Source organism: Alexandromys fortis, unplaced genomic scaffold (assembly GCF_014885135.2).
Source record: "Alexandromys fortis isolate MF-2015 unplaced genomic scaffold, M_Fortis_MF-2015_v1.1 scaffold_96, whole genome shotgun sequence".
NCBI lineage: Eukaryota > Metazoa > Chordata > Mammalia > Rodentia > Cricetidae > Alexandromys > Alexandromys fortis.
Window position 1 is genome coordinate 66,758 of NW_026068053.1, and position 17,433 is coordinate 84,190.

Consider the following 17,433-nt stretch of genomic DNA (forward strand, 5'->3'; position numbering starts at 1 on the left):
TTGTATATATATATATATATATATATATAGCAAACATATGTAATAAAATTGTAAAGGAATGAATTACTCTTATGAAATAAATAAGTGCATAATATCAACAGAACTTCAAGATTAACTATATAGGAATATTTGGAGAAAATGAAATAATACTTTTATCATTTGAATACATGCAGTTTCTTCTAAGTATGACATAGATTCCAGGGGACTAGAAGTAAAATATATAATTTTTATTTCTACAAACATTATGAAAGTCCTTCCATTATAAAGTACATGTTTATTGGCATCATATAACATAAAATAACTTAAAATATTGTTATAAAATATCTTTTAACAAATTAATAAATATAGTTTTGACAAATCAACTTACCTAAGGAAAGGAAGACAACAAAAGATTGAGGATAAATTAATAATATAAAGTATTTTCACATTTGCAAAACCATGATCCTTGTGATTGCCAAGAGCAACACCTTGAGGCATGTTATTATTAGTATGTAAATAAGAAAGCCCAAACTATGCTGTATTTCATTGTTGGTATTATAATAAATAAAATATTTGAGAAATAATAATATCCTTCAAAAGAAGACATGTTTTACATACCCAAATTGAGTTTCTCAAAAATTGTCCATAATTATAAAGGAACATATATAATAGGTTATATGCTAAGATTTTTTTAAGAAGTGCAAAAATACTAAAAACAGTTTTTTACTGCCATACTAGTCAAGCCGTTGTTTCACTAGATGACATGTCTTTCTTGGCAAGTCATCATTGCAGCTCACAGAGTTCGTGCCTGGTAGACCACTGACGCCTTTCTACTATGATGATGAGCTGACTGGGAGAAAGATCCTTCATATCTAGCTTGAATTTTATTATCCAATGACCAGACTGTGAATGTCTTCAGCAGAGTTTTCCCATCAAGTTCTTCCGGACAACCAAAAGGATAACAATAGACTATATAATTTTGATTAATTCTGATGGAAAAAGTGTCCACAGTCCAAAGGGTTGGTAATTAATAAATTTTGATCAGTCCCACATTAGAGTTAGCTCACCAGAGTGTCACAATGACATTGTTTGTGTCCACACAGACAAAAGCTCATAGTAGGGCCCATCTGATGAATTATGGCATGGTTTTACTGGGTCATCTGGGATATGACATGGTGCAGCCTTGTTAAATGGTTGCCGTGTCCAACTCAGGTGTAGAACCTTGAGGCTTTCAGGGGACAGTCTCCTATCTTGTTTAGATTCTGATGGGGACTGGGTTCTCACAACCCCACTCTTAGAGTTCAGCCGCACCTATAAAGTGTAAGTGTACACCTACATGCTTGAGTTCCCCAGAAAAAGTAATTTCTCAATTCACATGATGGTCATCTAACACTCTCTGTTAAGTATCATCTAAACATACAGAGAGAGGTGCATGGGGAGCCACAGAGTTTGGATTTTTGTTTTCTTAGTGTGAATCAAAAATGGTGCACCTTAAAACTGATTCTTATCTTCACCACTTAACAGATTCTGATCTATTGGATCTCACCTAGGGTAGTAGTGTTTTACAGAAACGTGAAAAAATATAGTACACTTGTTGGAAGAAATGAAACAGTCCTGTGTGTTCTGGTATGGCACCATTGCCTGTATTTCTCTCTGTCTCTCTTTCTCTTTATATATAAGTGTGTGTGTGTGTGTGTGTGTGTGTGTGTGTGTGTGTGTGTGTGTGTGTGCATTTAAGAAAGGGTTTCTCTGTGTAGCGGCCCTGGCTGATATGGAAATCTCTTTGTGGACTAGGCTGGTCTCAAACTCAGCTATCCCCCTGCCTGTGCCTCCAGAGTGCTGGGATAAAAGGTATACCCCATCACTCCTGCTTTCTTTTTATTTGCTTTTGAAATGCAGTTTTTTAAAAATTTTGCTTATTTATGTATATGAGTGCTGTATTTGCATCTATTCCTGAATGACAGAAGGGGGCATCAGACAGAAGAGGATATCAGATCCCATTGTAGATGGAATCTCAGAAGCGGTCAGTGCTTTTAGCCACTGAACCACTAAGTCATCTCTCAAGTCCCAAATATTTCTTATAAGAAAAGAATTTAGTATGTAATGCAGCTTGACTAGTATATACTGTAAAATAAGAGATTATATAAACTTGAAAATGTGGAAGACTTGGTTTCAGCCCAGTTGATATATTTAGTACCCACCAAACAGCCAAAAAGCCTGATGTTCCATAACCAACATCTCATGAACTAGGTGGGGTGGGTTGATTCTGTGTTCCCATCACTTGGAAGGTAGAGGCAGGAAGATGAGAAGTGTAAAGTCATCCTTGGCTATAAAGCAAGTTCTAGGACATCTTGGAATACATAAGATCTGTTTAAAAACAAGCAAAGAAACTAGAAAGAAAACCAAACATAGAGAATGCTGGAAGGACACTGAAGTTGTTGTTCAGGTAGAGGTTGAGTGTGGGATTAAAGAGATATGACAATATTAATTAACTAACTAATTAATTAATTAATTAATTAAGTGGGTTAGTTAGTTATTGGTTTTTTGAGACAGGGTTTCTCTGTGTAGTAGTCCTGGTTGTCCTGGAACTAGCTTTGGTAGACCAGGCTGTCTTCAAACTCACAGAGATTCACCTGTCTTTTCCTTCCGAGTGCTGGGATTAAAGGTGTGCACCACCACCACCCTACTGACATTTTATTTTTAATATTTATCATTAAGTAACTTTTTAAATTTTGTGTCATGTTTTAAAAAGAAACAGAGATGATAGAAAAGATGAATTCTTAATGACATAGTCCTAACATGTGCTTCTAAAATTACTCAAATCTTTTCATTCAAAGATATTCTTTAAAAATTCCAATTTTACTGGGCATGGTGGCACAAACCTCTCTATGAGTTTGCGGCCAGCCTGATCTACATAGTGAATTTCAGGACAGCCACAGCTGTATAGAAAGACCCTGTGCCAATATATATGTATATATGTATATATATGTCACATATATATTTATGCTTATATACATATATGTACATACCAGGCTTTTTCTTTTAGGCCAACAACCATTCCCCAAATCATGACACAGAGACTTATTATTAGTTTTCAATGCTTAGACTAATTTAGACACATTTCTGGCTAGCACTTTAGCTTAAATTAACTTATTTCTCTTTATCTACTTTTGCCTTAAGACTCATTACCTTTCACACCTGTATATATTACACTGCTTCTCTATGTCTAACTGGCTGGAGTATGTCGGCTTCTTGTCTAGGGCATGTCCCTTGTTCTCTCTTTCTCCTTCTCTTATTCTTCCTTTTTCTATTGTGTCTAGCTTTCTTCTCTCTCTCTCTCTCTCTCTCTCTCTCTCTCTCTCTCTCTCTCTCTCTCTCTCTCTGTGTGTCAGCCCCAATGCTCTTTTCTCTGTCCAGCTGTTGGCCATTCAGCTCTTTGTTAGAACAGCCAGGTGCCTTGGGCATACAAGATGAAAATTATGAAATTCATAATTAAACAAATGCAGTATATACAAGTAATGCATCTTTACACAGTTAAAAAAAATTTTGTAGCGTAAACAAATGTAACACATCTTTTCCTAATTAAAATAATGTTATATATATGTATATATGCTTTCTGTTGTGATTTGTTTACTTTTAATTCATATTAAGATGGGTCTTGAGTATGTACAAATTTCTGTGTACATGTGAGTCTCCATTCATGTGTGTGCACATGTATGGGAGCCAGAGCTGCATACTTTGTTTTTGACTTGCTCTCCTCCTAGATTATTTACTTATTTAAATGCATATATTTACTTTTTAGATAGTTAGGGTAGGTGATAGCATCTAAATAACTAAATAAATACATGCATTGGAATTTGTTTTTATTATAACTGTTGAGGTTTTTCTACTTCCTTTTATTTTTTTTTCTATAAACTGGAAGTCACTGATAATACAGGGGATATTTCTTAAACAAATAAATTATTTTTTGTGTCAATTAACATAGTATCGACCTAATCTTCATCCTACTCCACTACTGGTACAATTTTCTTTCTATGCAATTTTTGAGAGAGGCTCTCAAGTAGCCTAAAGCCTCTGGTCTTGAACTTACTATGCGATTGAAGATGGCTTTGATTTTCTAATTCTCCTGCATTTACACTTCAAATGTTGGGATTATAGGTGTCCTCTGCCTTACCCCATTTTTGCAGTTTTAAAATGGAATCCAGGATCTCATATAGACTAGAAAAACAGTCTACTAGCGGAGCTACCTCCCATCCACCATAAGAAGGTGGTTGTAAGGGCCACATACTCAGAGGCTGCCCTTGCTGCAGTCCTTGCTAGTGCTTGGCTCTACCTACTGTTCGCTTCTTCTGTCATACTTAGAAGATTGAATGACCAGCTGGACACAGCAGGGCTGTTTTATCTATGATTAAAATAATTAAAGGTCCCCAGCGAATTAGTTTCCAAGACAATGCAAAGTATAGATGCTATTGGTCTTTTCCTTCTGTGGAAACTAAGTTGCTAGATTAGTCTAAAAGTACTACAGAGAGAATACAGGGAATCCCATGAATATAACACAAGAAAATGGAAAATGATAAGATGTAGAAGAAAGAAAGAAGAAAATCTCTGAAGATAAATAACATTTGTACTCTTGTATTGGTTTCTCTGCTGTTGCTGTGCTGAAATACTCTGACTGAAGTAACTTGGGGAAAGAAAAGGTTCATTTTGGCTTCTAGTTACAGAGGGATACCTTCCATCACTGGAGGCAAGGGAAAGGGCAAGGCAGAGGGCAGGAGCATGAGGACAGCTGTCACACTGTAACAGTGTAGAATCTTGAGCAAATGAAGTAGGTCCAGCCTATGAAACCTCAACGCCAACCTTAAGTGAAGCTCTTCACTGATGTATGTGGGTCTTTCATCTATATGTTGCTTTCATTAGTTAATTAATAAAGAAACTGCCTTGGCCTTTGATAGGACAGAAAATTAGGTAGGCAGAGTAAACAGAACAGAATGCTGGGAAGAAGGGAAGTGAGGCAGACACTATAGCTCTTCTCTCCAAGATGGACACAGGTTAAAATCCTTCCTGGTAAGCCACCACCTCGTGGTGCTACACAGATTATTAGAAATGGGCTAATAAGTATGTAAGAGTTAGGCAATAAATGCTCAGAGGTTAAGAGCATTGCCTGCTCTTCCAAAGGTCCTGAGTTCAATTCCCGGCAACCACATGGTGGCTCACAACCATCTGTACTGGGGTCTGGTGCCCTCTTCTGGCCTTCAGGCATACACACAGACAGAATATTGTATATGTAATAAATAAATAAATAAATATTTTTTTTTAAAAAAAGAGGCTAGAGCTCATGAGCCAAGCAGTGTTTACAAGAATACAGTTTGTGTGTTGTTATTTCTGGGCATAAGCTAGCCTTGTGGGAGCCGGGTGGGAACGCAGCCCACCACTCTTACTACACTTCACTAGGAAGGCTCTATCTCCTTAAGGCTCCAGAGCCTTTATGGACAGAAGAATTCCCTTGAAAGTTGTGCCTCCCATGTGCTTCTCATTCAAGTCACAACACTGATTTAACCTTTCAACCAGCCCTGCAGTGGGTATAGTTCATGATATATTTCATTGGTAGCTCCAAGACATAAGGAGAAGAAAAGTTCTTCAGTCCTCTTTCCTCATAGCCACAGAGGCACAGACACAAGCTGTCCAGAGATTTATCAGAGTAAATGGTTCCTGTCTTGGAGACAGAGAAATAGCTTTGGACCTAGGAGCATGGATAATAGAACTGGGTCTGAACACTTTCTGGGAAAGACTTTAGATCCTCTTGGGTTATTCCCTTTCTTTTTAATGTTCAATTTAAAATTGTAATCTAATATCTCCTCAAATTTTATAACTGTGAGTTGCCATAAAAGTTACTTTATAAGGCTTGTATATATGCATATAATTCCAGAACAGGAATTAGGAGGTAGGAGGATCCCTGGGATTTGCTGGAAAGGTATTCTAGCTTAATAGGTAATCTCCAGTTTCACTGGCTCGATCATCATTTAATTTTTTTTTTACTTTTTTTTATTGAGAAGAGGAAAGAAAAAGTTCCCACCTCCTCCCAGCCTCCCATTTCCCTCCCCCTCCTCCCACCCTTCTCCCCCTTCCACCATTCCTTTCCCCCTTCCTCTTCAGTCCAAAGAGCAGTCAAAGTTCCCTGCCCTGTGGAAAGTCCAAGGTCCTCCCCCCTCCGTCCATGCCTAGAAAGGTGAACATCCAAACTGGCTAGCTCCCACAAAGCCAGAACATGAAGTAGGATCAAAACCCCGTGCCATTGTCCTTGGCTTCTCATTAGCCCTCATTGTTCGCCATGTTCAGAGAGTCCGGTTTTATCCCATGCTTTTTCAGTCATAGTCCAGCTGGCCTTGGTGAGCTCCCACTAGATCAGCCCCACTGTCGATGTCCCCAGTTAGTTCCTTGGGCAGCTGAGGACAGGGAACCTGAAATGACCCGATCCTATAACAATACTGACGAATATCTTGCATATCACCATAGAACCTTCATCTGGTGATAGATGGAGATAGAGACAGAGACCCACACTGGAGCATCGGACTGAGCTCCCAAGGTCCCAATGAAGAGCAGAAGGAGGGAGAACATGAGCAAGGAAGTTAGGACCATGAGGGGTGCACTCATTTATTTTTTTTTAATGAGTTAGATAGTTGGTGTTTTAGTAGGCTAAGTAGGTAAAGGCACTGGCTGCCAAGCCTGATGACCTGCGTTCAGTCCCATGGGTAAGGCAAGAACACAATTTCTCAGTTGTTTCTAGACTTCCACATGTTATCTATGGCAGGTGGATATCTCCTATATAATGACTATTTAAATAAGAAACAAATGTGTTATAAATAAATAAAATAATCTAAGAAGAGAACAAGAGAAAAAAACATCTACTGTTGAGCACTAGCATCCATGTAAATTGCACACACATTCATGAGGACTCACAGGCACACATGAATATGTACATATTCAAGACATATCTTAATATATTAAAAATAAACAGATGATCTTAAATATGACAGAACGTCTTTAATATCGACATCACACCAAAAAAGACCGTCCTTCCTCCCTTTTATTGTTTTAGTGCTGGAGGTTGGATCAAGGGCCTCAAGCATGTTAGTCAAAATCTCAACCATTAATCTTTTGCCCCAAGTAGTTCTTAAATAGCTTTTAATTTTATTTCTCTTCTCTAAAGCACTTAGGATGGCTTGCAGGACTCTATGTAGCAGGGCTACTTGTGATCTTCCTGATCTCCATAAAAGCACCTGCGGTCACAGCACTGAGCCACCAAGCCTGGATTCCTTGTCTTTATCAGTATTCAGAGAGGCCATTGATAACATATTTCCTTATTTTCTCCAAGTTTCTGCTGGAATGTTGATAACACAGCTTAATTAGCCTTCCACTTCTAGTTGAGGTGGCTAATCAGATACTTGGAGACTGGCTAAATTAGTATAGTCATCAATAAAATAATAGAAAATTAGCCAGGCTCTCTCAGACACACACGGAGCCTGGGGCGAGAATACAAATGGAGAGAGCCACATGCCACAATCTAAATATTTAAAGAGGTTTAAATCAAGCAAAGGATTTACTCAATCAGATGTGTTTTCAGCTCTCCTAACATTAACAAATTGCCTTCAGAATCACACCAAACCATTTTCAGATCTGTCCATGCTGGGAATAGCTACCCCATATCCTCAGAAGAAAAGGTGGGAGGGGAGAAGACCTGATTTTGATGGTAGCAGGACACTTTTAAGTCAACAGAATTGGATGTCTAGGGAAAGTCATCGTAGATGACATTGTGGTCATCTCACCTGGCTTATGAACACTGCTCCTATGAAGCAGGATGTCATCTGTGGAACCACAGACAAATGAGGGCCCCAGCAGGAACCCTTGATGTCTTAGCATATGGAGAACACTGAAGTACATATTTTCAACCAGATCTTTTCTAGAAGAATAAAATGTATACAATTTGACTAGTTGGCCAAAGAACCTAGTTATTGTTATATAGAGACAAAACCCATAAAATTTATGTTATACCAATTTGATTCCCTGGAGTCTTTGAGTGTGAGAAAGATAACAATTTACTCACTTAGCAGGAGGAGCCACAGGCATTACTCATCCTCTGGACTGGACAAAAACAATGTTGATACAAATGATGTCTGGATCCAGCCTCAAGTGCAAGATCCTATTACATGGAGCAATGCGTTACCTGTGGAAAAGTTGGAGTGGTCAATTTGTACTACGAAGAACCCACTGGCAGCATCTGTTGCTCTCTGCCTTACCATCTGCTTGTTCTCTTCAAGGGCTGTAGCAGGCTTTTAAACATCATGGATCTGATTGTTGTCGTGGCAATGTGGCAAATTGCCAGGGTAGACTGATGGACTGATAGAAGACTGGGGCTAAAGAACTTTGAGTTTTCTTTAAAATAGTATAGAGTTGGAAGATGGCTCGGCTCAGTCAGTAAGGTACTTGCCATTCAAGCATGTGAATTTGACTTCAAAAGTGTCAGGTACTGTGGTGGATGTTTGTAATATCATTGTTGTGATGGCAGAGGTAGGTGGATCCCTAGGTTCACTGGTCAACCAGTCTTGCTGGACTGGCAAGCTCCAGGTTAAAGGAGATACCCTATCTATATTAGTTACTGTCTATTGCTGTGGTAAATCATAATGTCAAGATCAACTTAGAAAAGAATTGAGCTTATTTGGGGCTCACAGTTTAAGGGTTAGACACCATGGTAGCAGAGTGGAAATTGCAGGCATATGCATTCAAATCATTGCTTTTAAAAAACTCACAGATTTCACTAGAAAACTGAGATTTCTGGCTTCATCAAATATATCTGAATTCCAGACATCTAGGTTGGGCTGTCTCTACTGAAGTTCCCAGTGAGCCAGGAACACATAGACATGAATGGAGAGATGGCTTGGTGGGAAAAGCACATGCCTAGTAAAAATGAGGACCTGGATCTTGTCCTTAGAACATTGTTCTAGTTTTCTTTCTTTTGCTATAATAAATACCATGACCAAAACCCATTGAGGAAGAAAGGGTTTATTTCATCTAATTCTTCCAGGTAACAGCCCATTACTGAGGGAATAAAGTGAGGAACTCAAGCAGAGCCTATGGAAGAGGATTGCTTATTGGCTTGTTTTCCATGGCTTGATCAGTCTTCATTCTTCCGTAACGTACAGGTGGCATTGCCCTCAGTGTGTTAGGCCCTCCCAAACCAATCATTAATTAAGAGAATGCCCACAGGCTTCAACAGGCTGATCTGGTGGAGATATTTTCTAAATTTGGAATCCCTCCTCCTAGTTTGTGTCAAGTTGACAAAAAATTAAGTAAATGAACTAACCAACACACTGATGATGAGGGAAAGCCTGGTGTGCTGGAGAGCACTTGCAATCTCAGTGTGGGGGAGACAAATGCAGATAAATTTCTCATTTGCCAGTCAGTCTAGCCAAACTAGTGGACATCAAATCCTGAGGGGAAGCATTGTCTCAGAAAATACAGTGGGCAGAGCCTGAAGAACAACACTTTAGGATGATCCTTCTCACATATATTCATGTGTGTACATTCATGCATACAAACTCTTATGTTCAAATTACTATGCTAAAATATTTTATTACATTTTATTATCTATTGTGTCTTCATCTGTTCTTCTTATAATTTATCTATGGAGGTCAGAGGATGGCTTGCAAAAGTTCATGCTGTCCATCCACCATCTGGATCCTAAGGATCAATTCAGACTGGCAGGATTATTGGCCAGTGTTTTCACTTACTTAGCCATCTCCCCAGCCCTCAAACAAATATTTTAAAATAAAGAGATTTTACCAGAAAATTAAAAGTTCTTGTCTTATTTATCAGTGACAGAAATTCATTAGCTTTGGTTACATTCCAAAGAAGGGCTGTCCCTTTTGATGGCAATGACATTTTTAAGTGTCTCAGTGATACCCAGCTTGGTTACATTTCAGAGGAGCCTGGAAAAGAAGACAATAGCTCACATCTTTTGTTGGAGACAGTCTATTACAAAACTGACAGCCAGAGCAAAAGCAATAATGTGCATTTAAACTGAGCTAGAGAAAAATTATGTAACAGAGAGATGAACTCATTGTCTTCAAAGTAGCACCAAAGATCAGAAAAAAAAGAGGGCAGGTCTGAGATAAAGGGATGGTTATAAGGTCAAAGGAAAAGAGAGACAAGTTTTGGAGCATCATACATTTAACATCAAAGGGGGCTTTTTCCTGCAATTCTTCCAGCTGCAGCCTGTCTGTGACACTAGAAATCCCATCAGACTCCTGGGGAGAGGATATTGTCTGAGGCAAGCTGTAAGTGGAATATGTAGTCTACCTGGATTCATCAGATCTAAGATCAAAGCACGACACACAACACAATTCAAGAGGACAAACAAGAACAGGCAAAAGAATTCTCAAAAAGCACAAGTCAAGAACAGAGTGAGAAGGACATCACTTATTATACCTTTTCATCCAAGTCAACAAGTATTGTTTTAATCTGCTATGCTTGAATGATATACTAAGAATGAGGATATTGAAGAGGTACTTTAACAGATAAGGTGCATGTTGTACCAACATAACGACTCCCAATCCTGTGAAAAAAGTCAGCTGGCCACTGTTGCTCAGCCTTGTGCTTTAGCATTGGGAAGATGGAAGTGGAAAGATCTTGGAGGCTCTTTAGCTACCCAGTACCACCAAATTAGTAAGTACTGGGTTCAGTGGGAGACTCTGCCTCAAAATCTAAGGTGGAAGCTGATTGAGGCCAATGTTGATCACTGGCTTCTACATACATATCTATATGTACACAGATGTGCATACACATGAACACATGCAAAATTGAGTAAGATACATCTTTGAAGTCAATTTATTTTAAAATATTTCAACAATAAACTAATTAAATTGATATGGAAAACATCATAGCAAAATTAGTACCGCTGAAAGTAATTAAGATAAAAGTGTAAAGGTCATGGTACGTCTGTCATTATGCTCTAATTTACTCTGTATTTACTGTATGAGGGTATCACATAAACTATAAACAAATGCAGCACTACAGAGTAGATGGCTATCTACTGCCATCTAAAATCACTGGCTCCCTCTGCCTTGTTATAAGCTGCCCTGTAGCAGCTTTCTAGTGGGAGGCATGGATGGTTAAGGGAATCTGCCTAAGCAATGCAGTTGTATAGCTAAGTGATTCACCCAAGGGACAGCTAAGAGTCACCTCAAAGGGAATAAGAGGTAGTGTGTTCTAGACCCAAATATGAGTGACCCTGACGTAAGAACACAAATTCACACTGCCTCCAAAAGCATGTGCCACCATTGTAAGACAGAACAAAGAAAGTCATCTATCAACGTCATTTTAAAACACAAACAGGTACAGGAGGGTGAGAAGTCACTTCCACAGACGTTGAATATCTTCTGATTACATTCTTAAACTTTTGGTTGGTGGAAGCCAGCAGTCTATTTACATACTCCAATGGGGATTTCAGCTAATTGCTGGAATATTAGGTCTGACACAGAGATGAACAATGAATCACTACAGAGGGGACTAAACAGAGCCCACACCTGCAAGATTCCTACTCAGGACAATGGAAGAGGTTAAGACCCAGGCTTGTAGAATGTGACACAGCTAAGACCTTTTCATAAGAACTTCAGTTCACAGAGTCAAGGAGAAAACCCAAACTGGGAACTTGAGCGTAGGTCACATTTACCTGAACAAGTCAGGAGAACAGTTTACAAGCAATCAATATCAATCCTTGCAAATAATACCTTTCATAATTTACCCACTGTAAACCATACACAAGTGTAACCTGGTCAGAGAGATAATTCCAAGTGGAAAGTTTAACTTTTGCTATCAAATCTTTCATAAATCAGATAAAATCAAATATAAATGACCTGAGATTGTGATTACTAATACACAATGCACAGTTCTCTATTAAGATGGCATATACAGTCTTGGGAAATATGTAGAGAAATTAATGTGGGATATTGAAGGAAAGTTATCAACACATAAACAGACTTTTCCATCCTGAGTACCTGAAAATGAATTAAGTGTTCAATTCATAGTACCATTATGATGTCAAATTCTTTGGGAAAAAAAATGGAGGCCATTCCTTCAGTGGAACCTCCTCTCAGAAAGTTATTTTTTCATAATTTTCTAAATAAATTTAAATTTTCTCTGTTAATATAAAAGAAGATAAGATGGTATAAATCAAATGTGGAAATATATTTATGGTCAAGTGTGCCTCAGTAAAACTGTCATTTTCTCCTTTTAGCTGGGTTCAGTGTGTTCCCCCGTGAACACCAATGCAATGGTAAGTTAGTGTTTTTGAGGGAAGGATGGGACAGTAGTGACGGTCCTACATTCATTCTGCGGCTGTGATTAAACACTCTGACAAACCAACTTGAGTCAGGAAGGATGTATTTGGCTTACACTTCCTGGTGACAATCCATCACTCAGGGGAATCAGGATAAGAATTCAATCTGAAACTTGAACAAAATTCTGATTCTCTCTGGCCTCCATTCAGCTTGCTTTCTTCTGTAGCCAAGAACTATCTGCTTAGGCATGGTACTGCCAACAGTGGGTGGGCCCTCCAACACAAGCAAGCAACCAATTCAATCTCTCTTAAGCATAGCCACAGGCAAATCTGACCTCGGCAGTTCTTCAGTTAAGATTCTCCTGAATAGTGTGAGTTTGTCTCAACTTGACAGCTGAAGTGAACTAAGGCACTAACAACTCGTCATTGGTTTCTTAAAGCCATCTACAGTAAAGAGTTTCTCATTTCTTCACTCTGGGCTGTTAACCAGCTGGGTGGCTCTCATGGTGTCTCACAGCATCACCACAGACATGTGATTTACTTCTACCTGGAAATGTCGTCCAGTAGCTTCAGATGTTTTGTGACTGTAAAAATCATGTGCCATCTTTTACTGCTTCTGGATGTGATGTCTGCCATGCCACGATGCAGCCTGTGAGACAGAGCTCCTGGGACCTCCCAACCTCCCAGACCAGTTACCTGCCCCTCTGCTACTTGATGTCTGCCATGCTGTGATGAAGCCTGTGAGATACAACTCCTGGGACCTCCCAAAGTCCTGGTCCAGCTACTCACCATTATACTTCTTGTGTATTTTCCAAGAGCCTCAGTATATAAACCTCTTTCATGTTCTTGTGCCTTTGGTAGCCTTACAATGGTGATTATGTCACAACCTATCATCTCTAGGTTGTGTTCAACCTGCCCAGATGATTTGCTCTGGGGCCATTCTGAGTCCCAAGCAACTCTGTCTTGCATCATAATGTATAGAAAAACCAGGGCAGAAGTGCTTTCTTAACAACTTTACATATTTGTAGGCAGAGAGAAGTAACTTAAAAAAGGATGGGTTTATTTTGACTCACAGTCTGGGGACACAGTCCATCACGGCAAAGAAGGTGTGGTATTAGAAACTGAGGCAGCTTGTCATATTACATCCACAGTCAAGAAGCAGAAAAAGTCTAATGCTATGTACATTGTGCCTTCTCCCTTCTTATTCAGTTGGAGGCCCCACTATTCAATGGAAGCACCTGAAATAAACCAGTCTAGAAATCATCTATCTGAGATGCCCAAGGACTTGCTCTTCAAGGATTCTTCATTCTGTTAAGTTGACCATCAACATTAGCTATCACAAATACTTTCTTCCTTCTTAGTGCTCCAGAGAGGCCCAGAGAGGAAGCCCCAGGCTTCGCCTTGCTTTACTCCCATCCCACGAAGCTAAATCTTAGAAAACTTTAACCAGAAAAATTAAGTAAAACAAAAGTATAGAAAATAAATTTGAATAAAGAGCTTTGTGCCTATCCCATGACTGTACACCTCAAATTCAAAGAAATTGCCTAGAAAGCATACACAAATAACTGCTTAGAGAATAAAGAGCACTTCAAATTTAAAAATAGATGAAATCATCATAATTACATTTAGAAAGTAAAGCAAAAGAAAAGTAATAAACACGATACGGACCCATCACAGTAGAAAATATTTAAAATTCTTTGTAACTTATAATGAAATAAACATCTGGGCCCAATATATTTCTGATATGTTAGTTAATGACTCATGATGGGAGAAACGGAGAGAAGATGCCATGGCTGAGAGAACATGTCCTCCTCTGACACTGTATACTCGAAAGACAGGAGGAAAGGAGATGGGGGAGGTGATAGAGGAGACAGAGGAAAGAGAAGAAAAAAGAGGACACAGGGAGGGAGGTGACAGGTCAAAGAGGAGAGATGCAAGGGGGAAGAGAGTCTTAGGTAATGTACCTTTTCAAAGAATGGAGAAAATCTGGGTGCTGACTAACACTAGGGAGGGAAATGAGAGGGTAGCTACTACCTCTTATCTTGTGTAATAGAAGCATTAGATGTTTGCTGTTCGCTATATCCATCATAAATTCATAAAATATACATAGGAAAGAAAACTAACATCCAGTAATTATCTCAGGCATCTGCCATTATAATACAGTTCTGTGTCTACATTTGTAGATGTGTGTGTCAGAGGCTGGGGGTTGTGTGGATGTGCCATGCTGTGCCTGTAGGGGTGAAAAGGCAGCCTTCAGCAGCTGTTGATGGTTCCCCTTGGGGCAGGGGAAATGTCAACATTTCTTGCTTGAGCAGCTGCAGTGTTTATTCCAGACTAACTGGCCTGTGAGATTCTGGATGATTCTTCTATCCTGCCCTAACAAATATTCATAGTAGTGCTGGAATCACAGATGCCAGCTAGGCTACCTCATCTGGCTTCCTTTTCTTTTCATTTTTCTTTCTTCCTTCCTTCCTTTCTTTCTTTCTTTCTTTCTTTCTTTCTTTCTTTCTTTCTTTTGCTGTTGATTGCTTTTTTTTAAATATTTATTTATTATGTATACAATGTTCTGTCTGTGTGATGCTTGCAGGCCAGAAGAGGGCACCAGACCTCATTATAGATGGTTGTGAGCCACCATGTGGTTGCTGGGAATTGAACTCAGGACCTTTGGAAGAGCAGGCAATGCTCTTAACCGCTGAGCCATCTCTCCAGCCCCGCTTTGTTTTGTTTTTGACATGGGTTCTAGGAATCACCTTGGGTCATTGAGGCTCTATGGCTAGTGCTCTTACCCCCTGAGTATCTCCTGCCCTTGTGTGCATTGAGACTCTATGGCTAGTGCTCTTACCCCCTGAGTATCTCCTGCCCTTGTGTGCATTGAGACTCTATGGCTAGTGCTCTTACCCCCTGAGTATCTCCTGCCCTTGTGTGCACAACTTTCTCATCATTGGAGTCATATTTCACAACCAATGATAATTCTTCTACTTTACACTCAAAATTGCATTAATTTTCTATTTTACCATAAATATTTGATAATTGTCATGCTTGCAGTTTTAGAATGCTAATTATTAATTGATTCCTAAATCCATAGGATATTTTTATGTTATTTCAGCCTTTTATCTTTATAGATAGCAATTGGGGAACAACTCTGTGCATATAAGTTCTTTGGTTATTGTGAGTTTTAGAACTATGTGTCCCTGGATGTGAGCAAGTATCTGTTTGGTTTCTGAGCTGTTTTTACTGCTGTTTCCTCTCTGCTGCTGTGCTCCAGATAACCATAAAGATGTTGATTTATTTTATTTTCTCTTTTTCCTTTGTAAATTACTGTTTTATTCAGTATTAAAAAGTTTTAAGAAAGGAATGAAGATGGTTTTGTAAAGCAAGCCCATAATAGGCAAGCAATTACAGATATTTTTATATGGGCTCATCAGTGTCCTTTAAACAGAGTAATCAAGTGGCATCTGCAATTACTAAAGCCGCATGGCTCACACATACAATTAAATCTAGAGGATGTACTTACTTCTCTTACATTTTCAGAGCTTGTTACTAAGAGATGACTTTTATTTATTTATTTTTTTCACCATGAAGCTCAGTTTTGGAGGAATTCCAGTGCCAAGCAAACCTGGAACCTTTTTGAAGAAAAACTTCCATGGCTGTATTGAGAACCTTTACTACAATGGCGTGAACATAATTGATTTGGCTAAAAGACGCAAGCATCAGATCTACTCTGTGGTAAGTCCACTCTCTCTGTCTGTTACCTAACAGTTTGTGGACTTGGGTAAGTCTTGCTTTGCTCCTCTACCCCTGCATCTCTTCACACTGTGTTAATCTCACGTGTTTAGAATTTTCATCAGGCAAGGCTGAGTCTGTAGTTCAGACGCTAGTGGGATTGCCCAGAGTGCATAAAACCCTGAGTTCCATTCCCACCTCCATTAAAAAAAATGGGTGTTTTAGTTAATTTTTTAGCTGTGGTCTGACACAAAACAATCTAGAGTAGGAAGGCTTTATTCTGGTTCAGAGTATGAAAGAAAGGATTTCATCACTGCAGAGAAAACATGACAGTAGAAGGAGGAAGCTAGCTGGCAACACTCCACCAACACTTAAGACAGAGAGTGAACAGGAATTGTTGCTGGGATATAAAAGTCTTAGACCCGCTGCTAGTGACTAAACTATAGCATGTCTCCACCTCCTTAAGGTTCTAAAATCTTCCCAAACAGGACTATCTTCTACATGATGAATGTTCAAACACATGACCTTAGAGAGAATATTTCATCCTCTGGCTACAATTGTCACAGTGCTCTACACTTGTAATCCCAGAACTTTGGAGGGGAAAGCAGGCAGATCAGAATTTTAGGTCATCCTCCATTACATAGCAACTCTGAGGGCAGCCTTTTCCATGAGGTCCTGCCTCAAAAAATTAAAAATGAAATAAAAGAATTATCACCCTATTAGCTGGCTTTATATTGGGAAAGAACCAGCTGAGAAAAAGGGACCACAAATCATTTCTTTGGTAAAATCAAGTATAGACATTCAAAGAATATTGCTTTCTTGGCTGTGTGGAAGATTTGAAATCTATGCAGACTAATACGGATTTTCATTAAAAAAATTCTAAGAAATGCGATAAAAGAATAGATCCTGCTGAATTATGTGGCTAGGACATTTTGTGTATATTTATTGATTATATTAAGCAAGACATTTTAAATGATACTGCAATATTCATGTCTTAGAGGTTCCTTGCAGATCACTTATAATGACAGTGGATTAAAGGCCTCACTAATTCACTAATGTCTATTTTCCCTAACACACCTTGCGTTTTATGAGGAGCCTTTAAAAAAATTATCCTTGAATTTTATCTCCTCCCTTCATTTGCTCTTACATCTCTCTGCATTCCCTTTAAAATCCAAAGCCTCCTTTTCTTTATTATTAAACACACACACTCACAAACACATACACACATGCTGCTGAGTCCATTTATTGCTGCTCATATGCATATCTTTTCGGGGCTGATGACTTGAGATTGGATAACCTATCAAGAGGCTTGTCCCTGGAAAAGACTTATGCTACCTCTCTCAGCAGCCATTAATTTTCTTTTTCTTTTCTTTCTTTTTTTTTAAATTTATTAAAGATTT

At 38.8% G+C, this 17,433-nt stretch overlaps 1 protein-coding gene across 1 annotated transcript in view; it reads left to right on the forward strand.

Moving 5' to 3' along the window:
• Positions 1 to 17,433, forward strand: part of Cntnap5 (contactin associated protein family member 5) — a 554,624-nt gene that overhangs the window by 16,193 nt on the left and 520,998 nt on the right. Inside the window, exon 3 of the mRNA XM_050119741.1 lies at positions 15,893 to 16,036. Coding sequence (XP_049975698.1) covers positions 15,893 to 16,036 — 144 coding nt within the window. The remainder of the gene's footprint in view (positions 1 to 15,892; positions 16,037 to 17,433) is intronic.